This window comes from Pteropus medius, unplaced genomic scaffold (assembly GCF_902729225.1).
Source record: "Pteropus medius unplaced genomic scaffold, Ma_sr-lr_union100, whole genome shotgun sequence".
Lineage (NCBI taxonomy): Eukaryota > Metazoa > Chordata > Mammalia > Chiroptera > Pteropodidae > Pteropus > Pteropus medius.
Window position 1 is genome coordinate 8,260,529 of NW_024350927.1, and position 18,468 is coordinate 8,278,996.

The 18,468-nt window shown below is 46.5% G+C and overlaps 1 protein-coding gene across 16 annotated transcripts in view; it reads right to left on the reverse strand.

Moving 5' to 3' along the window:
* CAMTA1 (calmodulin binding transcription activator 1) overlaps positions 1-18,468 on the reverse strand; it is a 784,924-nt gene that overhangs the window by 759,415 nt on the left and 7,041 nt on the right. For 9 of the 16 annotated variants that reach the window (XM_039842316.1, XM_039842302.1, XM_039842310.1 and 6 more), the window contains exon 1: positions 7,248-7,314. The exons of the other annotated variants lie outside the window; for them this stretch is intronic. In XM_039842316.1, the coding sequence (XP_039698250.1) occupies positions 7,248-7,298 (51 nt within the window). In that variant the 5' untranslated portion in view covers positions 7,299-7,314. Of the gene's footprint in view, positions 1-7,247; positions 7,315-18,468 lie in introns of those variants that run through there. 16 annotated transcript variants of the gene reach the window in all.

Below are 18,468 nucleotides of genomic sequence, written 5' to 3' on the forward strand. Positions count from 1 at the left end.
CCACAGGGCCACGGGGAGAATTAAACGGGGGAGTGCGTACAACAGCGCTTTGCATTCAGAAGAATCACGTGAATATAAAATGCTGTTGTTACTACAGTCGATAAGGATGATCTTTAACAACGTTAACATTTTCTAAGAGCAAACTGAAGATGGCCTGAATTTTTTTGTGCCAAAAAGTGTCGAAATCTGATTAAACTTGATTTCCATGAATTGTTAATGTTCCTTTCCCTTCCGTCCATGATCAAGTGCTTTGCCATAGAAAAGTCCTTCTCCACCATGTGACTCCTGGCTCCCAGGATAACCATCAGCTCCCTAATTATTTATTTTCTGCTTCTGGAAAATTCTTGTTCCGGGACTTTTACTGTCCTTCTATTTGTTTAATAAATAGTGGTAACTACTGATTCACCACCTGTGGTCACATCTGGGCCCGAGGACTCTCCCCAAGAACTCTGGGCAAACCTCAGACTCCACACAGCCTTTGGAAAATTCATCAGCACTTTCTTCCCATGACCATAAGCACGGAATGAGGGCACATCATAAAAAGCGGTTCACGTAAGTCAGCGGCACTGACTTCATGTGACACGTGCAAGAGGTGCCGGTGACAGCCTCCAACCGTATTAATGCAACATCTCCTCTTAATGCGGCTTCTGAATCAAAGCTTGAAATTTTGTAATGTTAAAAGAATGTCTTAAGCCTTAGCATTTTCAGGCTTCCTATTCCCCAAAAAAGACAGCGTAAGTTTACCATTTACCAAGACACCTTAACAAAGGTCTAGTCATCGAAAGTTTTAAAACTCACTAATGTGCAGCGGGACACACTAATAAAGACTTCAAAAATAGAGCTTTTACACCTGACTCCAAAGTTTGGTGATAGGTAAATTAGTGGCCAAACATACCAAGTTAACAACCAGAGAAATGAAACACCAAAAATAGCAGATGTAACAGAAATATCATGAGCAACATGATCTGTCTACAGCACGGGCGTAATAGACAAAGTCTTAATAGCTAACTTCACCAGGACAGAAATGCACATGAGTTGAGAGTGAAATTGAAAGTCTTTCTGTCCTGAAAATAACCAGGTTCTCAAAGCGAATGTGCCTAAAACACAGGAAACTCACAGAAGAAATGGCTCCCTTGTGTTACATACCCAGGGCCAGGCTCTGAGCTAGGTAGGTCCTTTCACTGAACCCCTGGAGACTTGTTCACCATATTCAGCGTCGGGGGAGGACCCCCAATCCGAGGGTCTGCAGAGCTGGAGCCCTGCGGCCCCGCTGAGCTGCCCCAGCTGCGAAGCCGGTGACAGACGGCTGACCTCTCCGTCCGCGGGAAAGCACGAGCTCCAAGGTCAGACAGGTCGGGGTGCAAGTCCTCCCACTGACCTCCCTGACCTCCCTGCGTGACTCCTGGTTTCCACTCGGACTTCGCAGCCTTCCGGAGCCTTCCATTGACCCCGTTCGGCCCTGCCGGGGCCGTCTGAGTGGCCTCCCATGGGATGCATCCCTCTTTATCCTGACTCCTTCCTTCTGTCCTACAAATATTAAAAGAATACCTAACCTGTGCCAGACGCTGTCCTAGGGGCTGGGACCCAGCAGTAAACAAGACAGAAGAGGGTCCTTCTTGTAGGGTACAAGCCAGTGAGAGACACGCGGTGCAGGAAAGAAACTGGGGTGGAGCACGCTGGCGACACGGGGCAGGAAGAGCGCTGTTTCTGGACGCGCACGGCGGAGGGCGGCGGGGCTGCAGCGGCGGGAACCCGCACGCCCCCGCCCACCGGATGCACGGCTGTCAGCGGGGCTGTGCAACCCTCGGCTAGGGAGCTCTCTCAAATTCTGATGCCCAGGCTGCGACCCTGACCAGTTGAGGCAGAATATGTGGGGATGGGTCCCAGGCATCAGTACTTTTTAAAGGTTCCCAAGTGATTCCAAGATGTAGCCAAGGATGGGAGCCGCTGAAACAGAATGCTGTGTGACTCGGGCAACTCTCTGACTCCCCAGCTTTCTCAAGAGTAAAACGGGAGGGTGATCTCGAGCAGTGCGACTCCAACTTCAGTGTGCATACGGGTCATGTGAGCATCTTGTTAAGGGCCGACTCTGACTCCCCAGCTGAGTGGAGCCTGGACTGTGCCTCTAGGAAGCCGGAGCGGGTGGGGGAAGCCCATGTCGTGACATGGGGCTGCGCCTTGAGTATCAGGAACCAGATGACCTGGAAGATCAGGAATTAGATCTAAAAAAGACCCTTCCAGTCCCAACATTCCTCGACCCCACCACGCCATGAATTCCTAATAGACTAAGTAAGGACTTCTGTCTGTCAACACAAACTGGAATGCGAAATTATATCTGAATATCCGAGCGAGATAATCAAAAGCAACTACAGGAATGGTTCATTTGTAGTGTCCAGTGTCTCTAGAAGTGACCAAGAGGGGAGATACAGACGCTCTGTAAAATAGATCACCTGCCTTCAAAAAGTACACTATCAAGTTAGAGGCAATACTAAAAAAAAATGCAATGAAGAAACCCATGATTTCCTAAAGGCCAACACGAGGGCAGATGGTAGCAGCACAGGCTGTGCGGCTGCCTGGGCACCAAGCACAAACTCTGCAGACGTGGACTGTCTTCTCCATTTCTCTGTCCCATCAGAGACCCCAGACCAGGGCGTTTGGCACAGCCAGGTCCTCATATATGCACACAGTTTGGGGATGCCGGAATAAATGGAATGAAATGCTAGTAATAAGCAGTGACTGCAGGCTTCCGGACAGAGAAGCAGCTTGATGAAAACTGTGTTTACAGTTCTTTGAAATAAGAACTGAGAATGTTTAAGTCTCCACAGAGCCCTTTTAAAGCTAACTGAGGGCCCACATAGCTTATTAAATCAAAGACGGAGAGAGGCCACACTGAATGCAATACACCACTCGCATCAATTAGAAGTGATGCATTAAAAAACTTACCATGACTTAAACTGATCCTTAAAATTCACTGGTCAGTATATACAACAAGACATATAAATAATCAAAATTAAGCAGAGTCCAAAATTCTTAGCACCTTCACTAAACTCAACAGTTTCACCTAGCATTCCAGGCATCACTCCTAGATTAGCTAGGCAGGCTCACTCAGAATGAACTGTATCCTGGCTCAAATACTCTAAGCATTCACTTCTTGTTCATGCAAAGTTCCAAACACGTGTGTCTGGTCAGGAGACAGCGCTCCTCCAAGCAGCCGCGCTGGCTCCCCTGCTCCCCTCCATCCCGTGGCAGGGGCCTTTCTTAGGTCACTGGGCTCTTCCGCATCAGCCAGCAGAGGGGAAGGGCACAGATAATGGTGCCTGGAGGGTTTCGTGGGCCGGGCCTACAAGTGGCACACTTCTCTGCTCCTGTTCCATTGGCTAGAATTTGGCCACGAAGCCACACCTAATTGCAAGGGTGGCTGGGAAATGCAGTCTGGCTACGTGCCCGGGAAGAGGAGATGGATTTCGTGATCAGCTAGCAGTCTCTGCCACAGTGCCATTTGTGATTGGTTTTTTCCTAATTAGAGAAGTCATTCCTTTCAGAATTGTCCTCTGTTAACCTACAACTCCACCTTTAATCCCTCAAGCCATTTGGCATCTTAACCTAATCTAGTAGCTTTTCTTCTCCGATAAATATTTTTCTAACATATTCAAAATGAGACTCTAACGAACAAGGGCATCCTTAAAGGGATATCGGGCTTTTCATCTCAGTGTCTCTAGTACTTAATGGCTGGCTTATAATAGAAGCTCAAATATTTTTTTTTAATTCATGGGTGAATTACACAAACGTTCACAGAAAGGAAAAAGAGTGGGCCCATCTCTCACCCTGCTGATGCTGAGATTTACTGAGAGCCATCAGTGATTTTAAGGACCTCTCTCCATCTCCTAAGGCCACCCCGAGTCGCCGCCCATCCTCTGGTCCCTGAACAACCAAGCAATAAGACAAAAACTACTCTAGACCCACTAAGAACTAAGCAGGTAAAAACACTCACCAGTGTTCACAGACACTACAGAACCAACACTAACATTTCTGGCTGGAGCTCAGGCCTGCCAGGCAAAAAGGAGCACAGGGCCGGACGAGGGCCGTGCCCTGGAGACCTCTATGAAATAGGGCCAATGACCTCTGAAGCTGGGAAACCAACCAGTACCCTAAACGCAGGCAACTTTATCCTTTTTCTAGACCGCAAAAGGTTAGTAGGGGAAAACTTACGTGGTACAGCACAAAAATATTTTCTGCTCACATATTACCTCTTTTCAAGAAGTTTAAAATATAAGCAAGTGCTACTATAATAACGCTGGCAACACTCCTACGGGACAGAGACAAAATTAAAGCGCGTGCCCCAGTCACAAGGAGGCCGTCTGACAGGTGGCTGGCTTCCCACTACTAAGGCAGGCTCAGTAAGAAAGTGAGGCGGTGGCCTCGAGGTAACTGGGGCACAAACCATTTTAGGCTCTCAAATTGAGTTCAACACCTAGAATTGAGTTCAAAAGCAAACAAGGAGCTAAAACAGACCACAAAACAGCCGAAGTCCTAAGAAGCTTACACTAATACTATAACATATCAAGCCTGATTTATGACCTGAGAAATCACATTAATTGATTCACTATTACCAGATTCATGTAAAGCGTATTTAAAGTTATTTGAGAATGAAAAAATGTATTCTTTCTTGATATGAATCACAGTATTATCAGAATTTTCATAAATTTAATTTGGCTAGGAAGCCAGTGTACTCAATATTCTGAAAATAATGAGAGAACCTGTATTAAATGTCCACATTTGCATGAAGAGATTCCAGGAGAACATATTTGGAAAAAAACTAAACAGAGTTTAAAATTACATTGTTTTAGCAGCACTAACCATTACTAGTACTAATGATGACAATTTTTAAACTCCTCAAAGACAAAGCACCGTAAAATATCAACAAAATCAACCCAACACAGCAGGCATTCTATCTGATAGTACACGTATAACAAGCATTTTCATGTGTATAGAATCTTATTGCGGTCCCCACGGGTGGCGGAGCGGACAGCATGCCTTCCCGCGGAAGGGGACAGCAGGGCACGGGCACAGACGCCGGCCGAGGGCGAAGGCAGGGAGCAGAGCAAGAACCAGGGGCTCCCCGCACACTCCTGGTTCCACAAGGACATGAACCGCAGACCACCCCTCACCTATCCCTGCCCAAAAAACTCAAACCTCATCAAAACGAAAGGAGAGAACGGTGTTTCTCGTAATGGAGCAATGAGGCACGTGCCAGGAAGATGGCAGCCACACCCGGCCAATGGAACTTGGCTCCGCGGGAACCTCGCCGAAGCCACACGCAGCCAGAACCAGGAAGGCAGCCAAGACCACTGTGAGGCCGAAAGAGGTTTTTACAGTCTCCCCACGGAAGCTCACGCACGTCACTGTGAGCCGGGCGCTCCGGGCCGTAGTCCTGCTTTGATTACTACCAAACTACTCACAGATCTAATAAGCTTAATTACCAGGCTGCCGAGCCCAGAGACGATCAGAAGCAACAAGTAAGAGGGGAAGGATAGCGAGAAATTGACAGAAGCCAAAGAGTGACAAGGAACAATAAGGACAGATTAAAAAAAAAAAAAACTAGATACAAAGACTTGAAAGGGACATCACTTTGGGGTCCTTTATCACAAAAGCAAATACTCTACTCAAAAGACCCTAAAAATATCACAGTATTAAATAAAGCCCAGTTCAATAATTTACGTGAGACGTAACGAACCCAAGTACTAGGAAAATGTACATCTAAGTCCGTGGGAAAAGCAGTCCCGTGAATACCGTTAGCCTGCACGTCCCTTCACGCCCTACAAAACGCTGCCATGAACCGCCTGTTTGATCCTCAACATCATCATAAGGCACGCGGCACAGACACCTCACTGGCCAGGAAGCTGCCAGCGAATAATCGAGCTTTAGCAAGGCAGAAGGGGTCATCGATGGCAATTATCATACGGTCTGCGGACTTGTCTCACAGGAGAGGACCTACCCCTGTGAGGGGGTGCGGAGGGCAGGGAAGGGTCCCGAACACCTCGGCGCTCTATCTGAACCTCCACCGGGACTGTACCCCCAAAACTTCGCTCTCCAAGTTCTCAACCTGCCATCTCACCCTAGAGGGCCTCTTTCTGAAGAATTGTCCTAATGTCTCCTAGCGCCATCCTCCCTCTCTGCTATGGTAGACAAACTTCATGGCAGGCCACCTGTGACCTCCAGCTCTTGGTTAACACTCAGCTCTGTGTGACCCCCTTCCCTTTGAGTGTATGTCAGACCTATTGACTTGCTTCCAACAACAGAAAGTAGCACAGGTGAAGAGACGTCACTTCGTGATTAGGTGACAAAGATCATACCTTCTGTCTTCCAGCTGACTCTCTCCCTTGCTGGCTCTAAGGAAGCAAGCTGCCATGCTGCAGAGCCCCACATGGCAAGGAACTGAGGGTGGCCTCTGGCCAACAGCCCACAAGAAGGAATCCTTCAAACTGTGTGAACTTGGCTGAGCATCCTTCCCCAGCTGAGCCTTCGAATGAAGCTCCGGCCCCACCAGCACCTCGACCGCGGGCCTGTGCAGCCTGAAGCAGCGGGCCCAGCCCCGCCTGAGCTCCTGCCCGCAGGCCAGGCGATGAGTTCCGTGCTCGCCACGGGGTGCGTGGTAACTTATCACAGCAGCGACCAGAAACTAATACACCCGCAGTCCCCCGGGCTCCAGGGCTCCCTTCCTCAGCTCGGACTTGCTCTACCATTTCCGCCGTTCGCACCCGCACTCTGCATGTCCCAAGTCCTTGAACCGCGTGTCCTCTTGCTACCTCCTCCTCACTCCCCCAACTCACTACCCAACTGGCAAAATCAGTAACTTCGTCTCGATTCTACGCAAACTCCACGGCGTCAGAACCGATGACCTCCGCGCAGCCCTCGCGCTTAGCATCCCTGACTTCATGTTTTCGTTGTTACCTCTCTGACCGTTCTTTCTCAGTCCCCACTGGTGCTCCCCCCTGTGGTGACACTAGTGAAGCAGTCGCCACATTTCTGTCCTCAAGCGCCTTGTCTTCTCCCCAAACAATTTCACTCGATACTGTGACTTCCACTCCTGATTCTTTTGAACTGATTCATTCTTTCTTTTAACCAACAGGCACTACTCCAGGCAGAGATGCAGCCGTGAGCAAACAGGGTCCCTACCTGCATGAAGCTTACATACTCCCCCAGAGGCTGTGCCAGCGTGTCCCCATCTGCCCCTCAAATCTACTCACCGCCCTTCTCCACCCTGCCCCATGCTGAGGCGGCTGACCTCTGGGGACCATCACCAGGGCTTCTTTGCCCTCTGAAAGTTCAAAAAAAAAAAAAAAAACCACAGGTGATAGGAACAACTAACTCCCTAACCTTTGGCCCACATTTCCAAAGTCCTACTGCATACAGACATGGTAAGGCCACCCCAATCACATCGACCCGATATACTTTAATTGTCCAATTAGAACCAAACGTTTGCATCCAGTGTCCCCAAAACACATCCCTCCCATTCTCCCTGTCTCAGTTAATGGCCTCACCTCACTCCAGCTTTGGAGGTTCAAAAGCTAGGACTCATCTTCAACTCTTCTCATCCCTCAAGGCCTACAGTGTATCAGTCACAAACCTGTGACTGTATCTCTCTCTCTCTCACACACACAATGCCCACGCGCGCACGCGCACGCACACGCACACACACACACAACCCAGTCACACTAGCTCCTTTCTCTAACCCACTGCTACAGATATTCTTGCCAGCAGCTATTTTCTGAACTCCGGTCCTTCCTCTTTGCTCATTCATTCATTCGACCAACAAACGTTTCTGAGTGCATCCTAGGTGCCAGGTACTGAAGTCTCTGACCTCTGAAGAAGAGCATCTACTTGAGGAAGAAAGAAGTGAACAAGCTATTCTCACACAAACTCAATGTGCTACGGGCACGCACAGGAAGGGCACACAACCCTATCTGAGAACAAGGCCAAGGTCAAGAAAGCTTTTCGAACGAGACTCCCTGAAGCGGACAAGGAGAGCTGGCGAAGCCAAGCGCACGTGAGCGTGTCTGCACGCGCTCTGGAGAAAGCTGCGCCTTCTAAGTCAGAGTGAGGGCGACGTGCAAGGCCGACGACGAGCACAGCGCCCTGGCACGATCGCCCTGGCACGATCCCCCTGGCACGATCGGAATCTAGAAGAACCGGACGCGACCAGTGAGCGGAGAGGAAGCCGGACAGGGGCGCGCGTGGCCCGTGTCGGCACCTTAACAGGGGACGGGCTTTCGCCCAATCCGTCCCACTCCTCAGCTTACATAAAAAAATTAAACCCCCAGTTGGACTTCCCAAGCCCTGCCACCTGACCCCTACCTATGTTCCGGGCTCGCCGATGCACGTGCGCCCGGAACCCCAGCCACCCCGCACTCCCCCGGCTCTGTGCCTTGGCTCCGCTTCCTCTCCTCCACCATGTCTGCCTGCCAGTGATACCGGGTCAAATTCCGCTCGCCTGGAAAAGTCTTCCCACTCCTCCCAGGGCCTGATCACAGCGCGCACGACGACCAGCCTTGGACCAGTCACATCCACATCTGCTCCCTGCAGACTGGAGGCTTCTGGAGTGTGGAGGAACCGAAGTGAATTTTAATCTCAAAGACTAGGAAAAAAATGCTCAGAAAAATTTCTATTTACCAGTATTGCATTCCTAAGGAACCAATCGTGAAGGTCACCAAAAAAGTATTATTTTTGCATCATAACAGGATCAATCGAAAGCCTAGATGTCTATGTTTTCATATATTTTTTATTTATCTCAAGTAAATAAGCTCAGAAAAGTTAAGTTACTTGTTTAAAGTCATAGGCATATAAAGGGCACAGTCAGGACCGGAGTCGATTCTTCAGATGCTTTTTCTCAAAAGCTATAAACAGCCAAAATATAATCAGAATAACCCTACATCTCGCTGACCAGCTCATCCAATTATCTGCAGCCTCCTTCTCTTATTTTTCCCTCAGCTAATTCTCACTTTCCTTCAGAGCTCAGTTTAAGAAGCCTCTCCCAGCCTCTCAGATTCATCGAACCCCTTCGTGGTACGCTGCCTTTCCCTTCAGAGCATAAATCTCTTCACGGCACTGCATCAGCTGGAATTTCACACGGCACCTTGACTAACATCAGTCTCCCCGTTAGCTCCTTGAGGGCAGGGGCCATGCCTCGTCTGTGCCTGGCACGGTATCATCATTTGCTGAGTAAATGAACTGCCTTAGGAATGCAACAATAACTGATATTCACGCGGCCCCCGGAGGACTACAGTTCCTAAAATATCTTCTGATACCTCCAATAATAATTATTATCATCATAAAAATTTAATGTAAACTTTATTGTAACATATTCTAAGTCTTTGATAAATGTTCATATACAGAGTCTGCTAATTCTCTATTAATCAGAACGACCGTTAACCAGAATACCACATTTTTTCTAAATATTCAAGACATCGGCAAACTTTTACATCAAAAGAACACATACCACAAAAAGCCAACCTACAGGCTGCATGAGTTAGCTATTTGCTCTCCTGGAACCTGAAAAGTCCAATTCCAGCCTAACAGTGAATTATGACGTTTCGCCAAGGCAGCCTATTGTAGTAATAAATTAAAAAACAATTTTTTTAAGGCAAGACGCTTGGGTGCTTGAGTTAGCCAGTAGTTCCCAAATAGCAGAGCCATAAAAAGGATTAAAAATCCCCAAATAGATCCACGGATTTAATATAATCTCTATCAATATCGAAACTGCCTTTTTTGTAGAAATTGACAAGCTGATCCTAATATTCACGTGGAAATTCAAAGGACCGAAAAGAGCCAAAACGATCTTGAAAAAGAAGAACAGAGTTGGACAACAGACACTTCCCGATTTCAAAACTTACCACAAAGCTACAGTAACCAAGACAGCGTGGTACTAGCATAAGGAGGGACATGTAGATCAATGGATTAGAATCGAGACTCCAAAATTAAACCCACACATTCATGGTCAATTGATTTTTGGCAAGGGCGCCAAGAGACTTCAGCAGGGAAAGAAAGGTCTTTTCGACAAATGGCACTGGACAGCCACATGCAAAAGAATGAAGCTGGAAGCCTACCTACCTCACGACATACAAAAAAAATTAACTCAAAATGAACCAGAGACCTAAATGTAAGAGCTAAAACTACAGAACTCTTCTTACAAGAAAATATATGTGTAAATCCTCGTGACCTTGGAGTAGGCAATGGTTTAATTATGACACCAAAAGTATGAGCAACGAAAGAACAAACAGGTAAACTGGACTTAGTTGAAATTTAAAACTTTTGTGCTTCAAAAGACACTATCAAGAAAGCAAAAAGACAATCCACAGAATGGGAGAAAATATGTGCAAATCATGCCTCTGATAAAGGATTGATATCCAGAATACATAAAAAAAACTCCTACAGCTTAACAACAAAAAACAAATGACTCGACTCAAAAATGGGCAGAGGACCTGAACAGACATTTCTCCAAAGCAGACACAAATGGACAATAAGCACATGAAGAGATGCTCAACGTCATTAGTCATTAGGGAAATGCAAATCAAAACCACAATAAGATACCACTTACATCCACAAGAATGGCTATAATCAAAAAGACAGATACCAACCATCGTTAGCAAAGCTGTAGAGAAACCAGAACCATTGCTGGCAGGAGCGCGTTCTGATGCGGCCACTTCAGAAGACGGTCTGGCAGTTCCTCAAATACAGAGTTACCATGCGACCCAACAATGCCACTCTTGGGTATATACCTAAGAAAACTAAAATCATACGTCCACACAAAAACCTGTGTGCCATGTTCATAGCAGCTTTATTCATAGCCAAAAAGTGGAACAACCCAGAATGTCCATCAACTGGTGAATAAATAAAATGTGGTCTATCTACACAGCAGAGGATCATCCCATCGTAAAAGGAATGAGACTCTGCTACAGGCTACAACACAGATGAACCTTGAAAACATTATGCGAAAGGAAAGGAGCCGGTCGCAAAGACCACATATTATAGGATTCCATTTATATCAAAAGTCCAGAGGAGGCAAATCCATGGAGACGGACAGATGACTGTCTGCCTCGAGTTGCGGGGAGGGAGGACGGGAGGGAGGCTACCGATGGGTAGAGGTTTCTTCTGGAAGCAAAAATGTTCTGGAATCAAGTGGTGGTGGAGGAGCTGCACAACTGTATAAATATATTAAAAACCACTGAATTACGTATTTTTAAAAGGTGAATTTTAGGGTAGATGAACTATATCACAATAGAGTTGTTATCAAAAAGGAATCAAATCCCTTTAACTACTACTACTCTGGCGGTGGTTTTTTTAAAAACATTTTCTTCCCTCTTCCGTTAGGCAGAACAAACTAAGTGTTGCTTTCTGAATATACTCAAGGTCACGACTATGAAACATCCATTCCTAAGCAGCTGTGTATTCTGAGAGCTCAACGGTGTGCAGGCTATTAGTCCTTTACACGGTACGTCCAAACCACTGTTCGGTCACAGTCTTCCGCCTGTCCACTGTAACTCTGTATCCTCCTTCCGTCACGAGAAATCAAGAAAAAAACAGAGATTAGAGGCAGGCAGGGCACACCACGGAAAAGCCCAACGAACGAACATACCTGTGGCCACACGTGCTTCAACAGAGGCTGTTTTCCATCTTCTTCCCCGCTCATTCCCTCCTCCGAGGCAATGTCCCCCTTTCTTACTAAGGACACCCATCCCCAACCTTTCAAGTTCAGTAGCCCACAACAAGGGAAAAGCGAGGAAGCCCACCCAAATATCCCAACGGCAGGAAACCGCAGATGACAGGGACACCCCCAAAACCGCCTGCTTCTGCCTGAGAATGCACGTGAGATGAAGACTGCACAGACCACCTCGTCCCACTGTGTGCTGCCTGCCTCGCCACCGCTCAGAGCACAGGCCCGGGGCGGTCACCACGGCCACCGCCGACTCTCCCCACCCCAGCCGGGCTGGCGGCTGAGGACGCCGGGCCTCATGTCCGCGGCTCCATCGAACACGTGCTCTGCAGAGAGCTCACTCCCTGCGGCAACGGAGCCTACGAAATCCACACTGCACTTTACGTTCTTTCTCATACCCTGTTTGAGGGACACAGGAGGAAGTGCCGGGCCCCCCACGACGGTCCCTTTCTCACACAATCCCCTTTGGCCCTGCATCTGTCTACATGACCAGCGGCCCAGAGACCCGACCAACCCTCCTACGGTCCCCTGCAGCAGGGTGAACGCCGGGCCTAGGGACACAAAGCAACTGGCTGAGAGGGATCGAGCCACAGAGACTAGCGCCAGATGCTGGCGAGCACTGGAACCAGAGTCGGGACACACAGGAGCCATAGCTGGGTCCACGGCGGGCCACATTCCACGCAAACTATGGGGGAGCAAGGAAGCTACACGGAAGCGAAAAAACCCTCATCTCCACGGACAAACAGCAGGAACGGCAGTGATGGGGAGAGCAGAGAGGGGGCCTCGGCCCCGAGGTCTCCGGAGAAAACCCAACTCCAGACTCTCCGGGTCCAGCTCCCAGACGGGCCAGGCTTCGCTCGTGGGAGGCTGAGGCTGCTTCTGCTCTGCCTACGAAAAACCCGCCCCTCCAACCTACCCTGAGCCGCCTGTGTTCCTGGCAACTCCAACTGCTGACACCCCTCCCCCAACCTCGAGTGTCCAAGTGTCCACTTTCTGTATAAAGGAACCTCAGAGCCTGGATGCCACTGCTTATTTAGTGTGTGTGTGAGAGAGAGAGAAAGAGAGACAGAGAGACAGACAGACAGACAGACAGACAGACAGAGACACAGAGACTGGTTGATTCCGACAGTTTGTGCACAGCCTCCTCCCTTGGGACCATGCAAACGAGGCCGGATATGGACCTCCGGGGGCTGCAGGGCTACTGTTTTCATTAGGCTTTGAATCCATCTGGAGTTTTTTTCTTAACTGTGATTCAATATTCGTAACGTGAAATTTACCACTGTAACCCTTTCCGAGTATACGATTTAGCCTGGGCATTAAAGCACGTTCACGTTGCTGGGACTGTCACCACTAGCCACTGTTTATTTTTAAAAGCACTCTGAAAATAATGACTTTCATTCTTATTTTAAAAAGTGACTTCTGTCTACGGTTTTTCACCAAATGACAAGGGCAAAGCGCCTCGTCAGAGGGGGCACTGTGGCAGGCTGGTGGAGAAGGCAGCGGAGAGCACCCGCAACAACTTGGAGCGGCACCAGAGCCGCTAAATTCATCCTCGGTTCCTCCAGACATGAGGCTGGAGGCTAAAAATACCTGGAGAGGACAGATAACAGCTGTCAAGGGTATTCAGCCCAGGTAGAAAGGTTGCCACTATCACCGGATTTGCATCAGAAGACACCAAACAGGCAGCCAAGGGTCAGATGCAGAATAATCAGATTCGGGAGCAAAAGACGGATGCTCCTCGCCTCCCAGGACATCCAGAATAAACCTCCCGCCTCGAGTTTGGTCAAGCAACCTATGATCAATCTCTGGAGGACCCCGAGAAAGGAAGAGAAGTACTCCAAATTGTTGAGTGCCTACTCACCACCTTCTGCTTGTTACGGCTTGCTTTTTAAACACACAGCCTCTGTCAATAAAATTAAACGAGGACGAGACCGCCGTCAGAAGCTTTGTCAAAGCAAAGAATTCGGCCAGCACCTTTCGTAACGGCAGACGAAAAAGACAGGGCAGAGAATGTTGCCAAGGGCACCAGGAACATTACCTTGCCCCTCGGTAGCTTTAAATATGAACGAAACTTTCAAAAAATAACTTATATTCAAGGCCTCTCCAAACGCCAGGCCTGGAGCGGCCTGGGGAGGATGTCCGAGCACAGACACGTGTCATAATCTATGACACGGACCCACTGCAGCTCCCCGGTCCTCCCCACTTTCTCAGCACGAAGTTATTTACTGAATTACTAGCAATCGATACATCTCAATAGCGGTTATATTAATCAACTCCGGAAAACACAACTAAATGAATATAAATACTACTACTTTAAACATAAAAAAGTCTGAGGTTAGCAGACACTTTTCCACTGGTAATCATGTTATTTGAGTCTATTTTTCCAAAACTATGAACGCTCATCCATATCAGAATAAAGTGTTTAAATATGTCACACATATTCATTCAGCAGGATGAACATCTTTGTGCTGTGCATCTTTTTAACAATTCTAACAACTTTTTATATTTTTAAAGGCATGTGTTAGACCTAGAAAATGCGGCCCTCTACGCACACCACAAAGGAGGTGCTCCAGTGACTACGGCTCAGATGCCTCCCACACAGCCAACATATTCACTCTGGACCTTGAGCAGGTACCTCAAAAGAAAATGAGTTACACAGAACAGAGCAGCTGCATACCAGCACAGAAAGCCACAGAGCGACGTTCCAAAGAGCCGACTTCATTTTTTTATCATCGCAAGTCAGGATGGAGGGAACGTCGGAGGTCACCACTAGGACAAACCCTTTACCCAACGCGAGTCCCCACCGAATTATTACTGACCAACTCATCACACGAGAGCTAATGTCAGGGAAGAACAAGCCGAGAAGCTGTGCCAGAATCAAGAGCGATGAGGTAGTATCTGGTAAAGAGGAGGAGGCTGGGGAGGCCAAGGAAAGAGGCTTCTAGTCCCTGGCTGCCGTAGTGGCAGCGAGGACAGCAGAAAATACACGCCTGGCTGGGGTCCCTGGTCCCGGTCACCAGTGTTCCCGGCCACTGAAAGAGAAGAGTCCAAGCTGGGAGTCACAGTCGGCTGAAGGCCCCGTAGGAGACCTAAGCCCTCGCGGCCAGAGGGCTCGTCTCGCACCGCCTGGGTCGGCACAGGGGTGACGCTGGTCCTTCGGCAGTCTTCCCAATGCCGTGAAATCTGATATCAAGACCCGTAACTTCTCACACATCCTGCAGCAGTGCACGGTTTGGAAAATTAAAGAGTGTTTACAGAGACCCTCTACCATTAAACATTCCTTTCTTCAATAGTATGTGTGATTAGAATCTTTCCTAGAAATTATATTTAAGTAATTTAAAAACTGGTTCTTAGAAAAATAGATGTCATTGAAGTCATCTTCAAATGCTTATTCGCGTCTCCCTGCTCTTACGTTTGCTTTTCGTAAAGCATCTACTTAAAGGAGAAATCTACATAACGGACCGCACGTGTCTGTTCCCCATCAGACAATGGGGTTCAACCTAAAGGAACACGGAGCTCTCACTTCGCTGAAGAGTGGGAGGGGACGGTGTCTCTGAGCTGTCAGGAGGTTTAACATCATCTCAGGAGTAACACTGGGTATCAATCAAACTGGCTGCAGTTTGAATCACCTACCTTCACCATAAATTGTAACTGAGCTAAAATGATTTCTAAATATAACGCGTTTTATTTCTAAATGTTTCTTGGCAATTAGTATCTAGAAAGTCAACAAACCCCCAAGAAAGCAGAGAAAAATGAACTTTTGTAAAGCTCACCATTCATCAACTACAGGAGGCTCGAAAGACGCCAGACGCCGGAGGCTCGGCCTCAAACTCGGCCCTGCAGAGGAAAACTCCAAATAAGATTCCTTCCAGAACTGCTCTCAAGCAGCACGAAGTTACAAGCAGTGACCTCCCTGGAGGAGAAACTGGAGTCGACAGCTCCATGAGTGTACAATCCAGGGGAGACGAAACCTAGGCCAACAGAGGGCTGCTATGCTACGTACGTAGCAACAATAGCTACAATATACTGAAAATACGAGTTTCAAACAAAGCCCTTTCGAGTATTTCAAGAGCGACAAAATGGCCCCCTAAAAAAAAATCCAAATGCATTCTAAAAGTCATCTGAGTACGACATAATTTAATCTCCAAGCCTAACCTCTCTGAAATAAAGCAGAATGCTCCAAGTCAGCCAAATGACTTAGAAGTGCTCCTTTACAACGCAGGAGCTACAGGCTGGGGCTCTGAACTTCACGGGAGAACAGAAATGTAGTGTCAATATGTTCACAACACAGCTCGAGCCACGAAACCATGAGATAATTAAACTGACTGTTTTTAGGCTTCAATCTGTTTCGCCAGAAACCCTGCCCAAACTACACTGATGCGAATCAGCACGAGCATCTCTAGCCCCATCGAAACAACTCCAGGATCTTATCTTCTGTTTTACCTTTTTTCGCTGATTTATGGGCTGACTGATGGTAAGCTGATCTGTGCGTGTGCCACAAGTCAGCTCGGGAATGCAAAACAAGAGAAGAGATTTAGGAAAATCAAAGTCATGAATGAAAATGCTGACGTCATAGTCAGCTCCCAGCAGAGCCTGGGGTAGTCTGTGAAGAAACGGTGTTTCTTTGGGGGTGTTAAATCACCAGTCATTTAGCAGAAAAAGCTCTTGCTCAGACCAAGACGAAAACGAAGAGGAAAGAGAGAAAAAAGCTGTATTAACAATCTTTTCCCCAGACCAGAAATGAAAAGTACACTAAGTATATGCCACAAACAAGCATGGCTTCCAAACCGTGAAACGATTTCATGTTAATGTTAAAATTAATAGTTTTAAAGATATAATTAGTTGTTGCTAAATAAGTAGAATATAGTCCCATCCCACCATGTGCCGTCTTATTCAAAAAGAGCACACAATGTAGCTAGTTTCAGTTTTTCACTGAGAACTCCCCGGCATTGCCACACCACGCCAATTTTAGGCAATTCTGAATATAACCAAGTGGGGTTCAGGACCTCGGGCAAGCTACTGGAACATTTATGTGAGAAGGAAAAAAAAAATGCTTTTATCTAATGATGCAATAAACTAATTTTCAAAAAAAGATTGTAAAATTGTGATTTACTTAGAACTATTAAAAGCAGGTGGCGGGACGGACTTCACATTTTTCATCTCTTGGCAGAACTGAAAATACGACCAATAACACAGACTTCTATGAAGTTTAGACACAAGTTACTAAAATCCTTTTTATTCAGGGCACTTAAGTAACTGATTCCTAGATTCCCAATGTTTCCCAGGAAATTTAAGATGACTACGCTCTTAGGAAAGAGGTGACCCTCAGGTCCTTGGTGACCTCTCCAGGTACAAAACTATAAGGACATTCTCTCCTCTTTACCACTCACATGGTTTGAAACAGCCATTCGCCCAAAATGGATGTTTAAAATTTTTAAGCGATAAATAATTTTGCCAAGGAACGTTTTATAAAGAAGATCTTATTAAGTTAAAATGCAAACAGACCGGTTTTATCTGTAAATCTACGGTATGAAAAGAGATGGCCTCACAGTTCTGCCACAAATATCTCTGATAGAACATCACTACCCCCTTGTGGATTCGCAATAAAAAGTCCTTATCTTCGATCTTCACTTTTTAAATGTTTCATTCTGAACTTCCATTAAAGTTTACATTTTCTTCACTAAGAAGGGTTATTTTATTTCAATTACTTTTTTAAAAGAGAAAAAACACTTAACATTTTAAAATAATCAATCCCGTCAACTTCTTTATCTTCCAAGGTTCCCATTTTCAGGAGCGTTCTTTGTACAATAGGTACACGAGCCGATTTCAACGTGGGAAGTACATCAATGTTCCATTTTTCCTTAGAATATGTGGATTGACACTTCCAATCATCGCTTTGAGATTATTTTTAAATAAATAATTTCTTCATTACTGCATCTTTTTTCTATTTAATAATTTCACACTCTCTACCAATTACTTTTTATCACTTCCAAATGGTTTGATATCCAAGTACCCCAGAAAACCAATGGGGCACTCACATCCTCAGAAATACTCTTCGCACAAGGATTAAAAACCAAATCTAAATTTTAAAAAGATTAATTCTTGATTGTATTACTATACCTTCAGAAATGCTTCCTGGCAATTTAAATCAAGCCCGATGAAGGAAAAAAAGATAATGTCTGTTTTTCAAAACCATAAAGAAAGACTTTGCTTTTCTCTTTCTTTCTTTCTTTCCAGTTGCAGGACCACTTCTAGATGTATCTGAGTGTCATTCTAATACAACGCACAGACACAACTTATTAAACGTAGATTTAGCGGACAGTATAAATCATCTCCACAATAACACGCCGGCTGCAGCAAGTCCGAGTTCTGACTCGTCGGACCACCTTTACTGGGAGTCAGCTCTCCGTTTCTTCATATGTTGGACACGAAAGTGGGGACATAGTAATTTACTATTATTATAAGACAAAGCAGGAAAAATTATCCACTTTGCAAGGGTTTTTAAGGAACTAAATCCATAATCTTACCTTGTAGTGACTGATAAGGAAAAAGGTCTGTTAAATGACTGCTCTGTATTCCAAAAGGCTTTTTACGTGTCACCCCACTGAAGACTGTGGGTACGAAAAGTATCACTTCAGCAGCACGTCCAAAGCTGGTGGCTGAACAGGACAGCAGAGCAGTCAGAGCTGGCCTTGCTTGCTCGCTCTGTTGGGATTTTGTTATGATTGTTGTTTTGGATTTTTTTTTTTTTTTTTTTG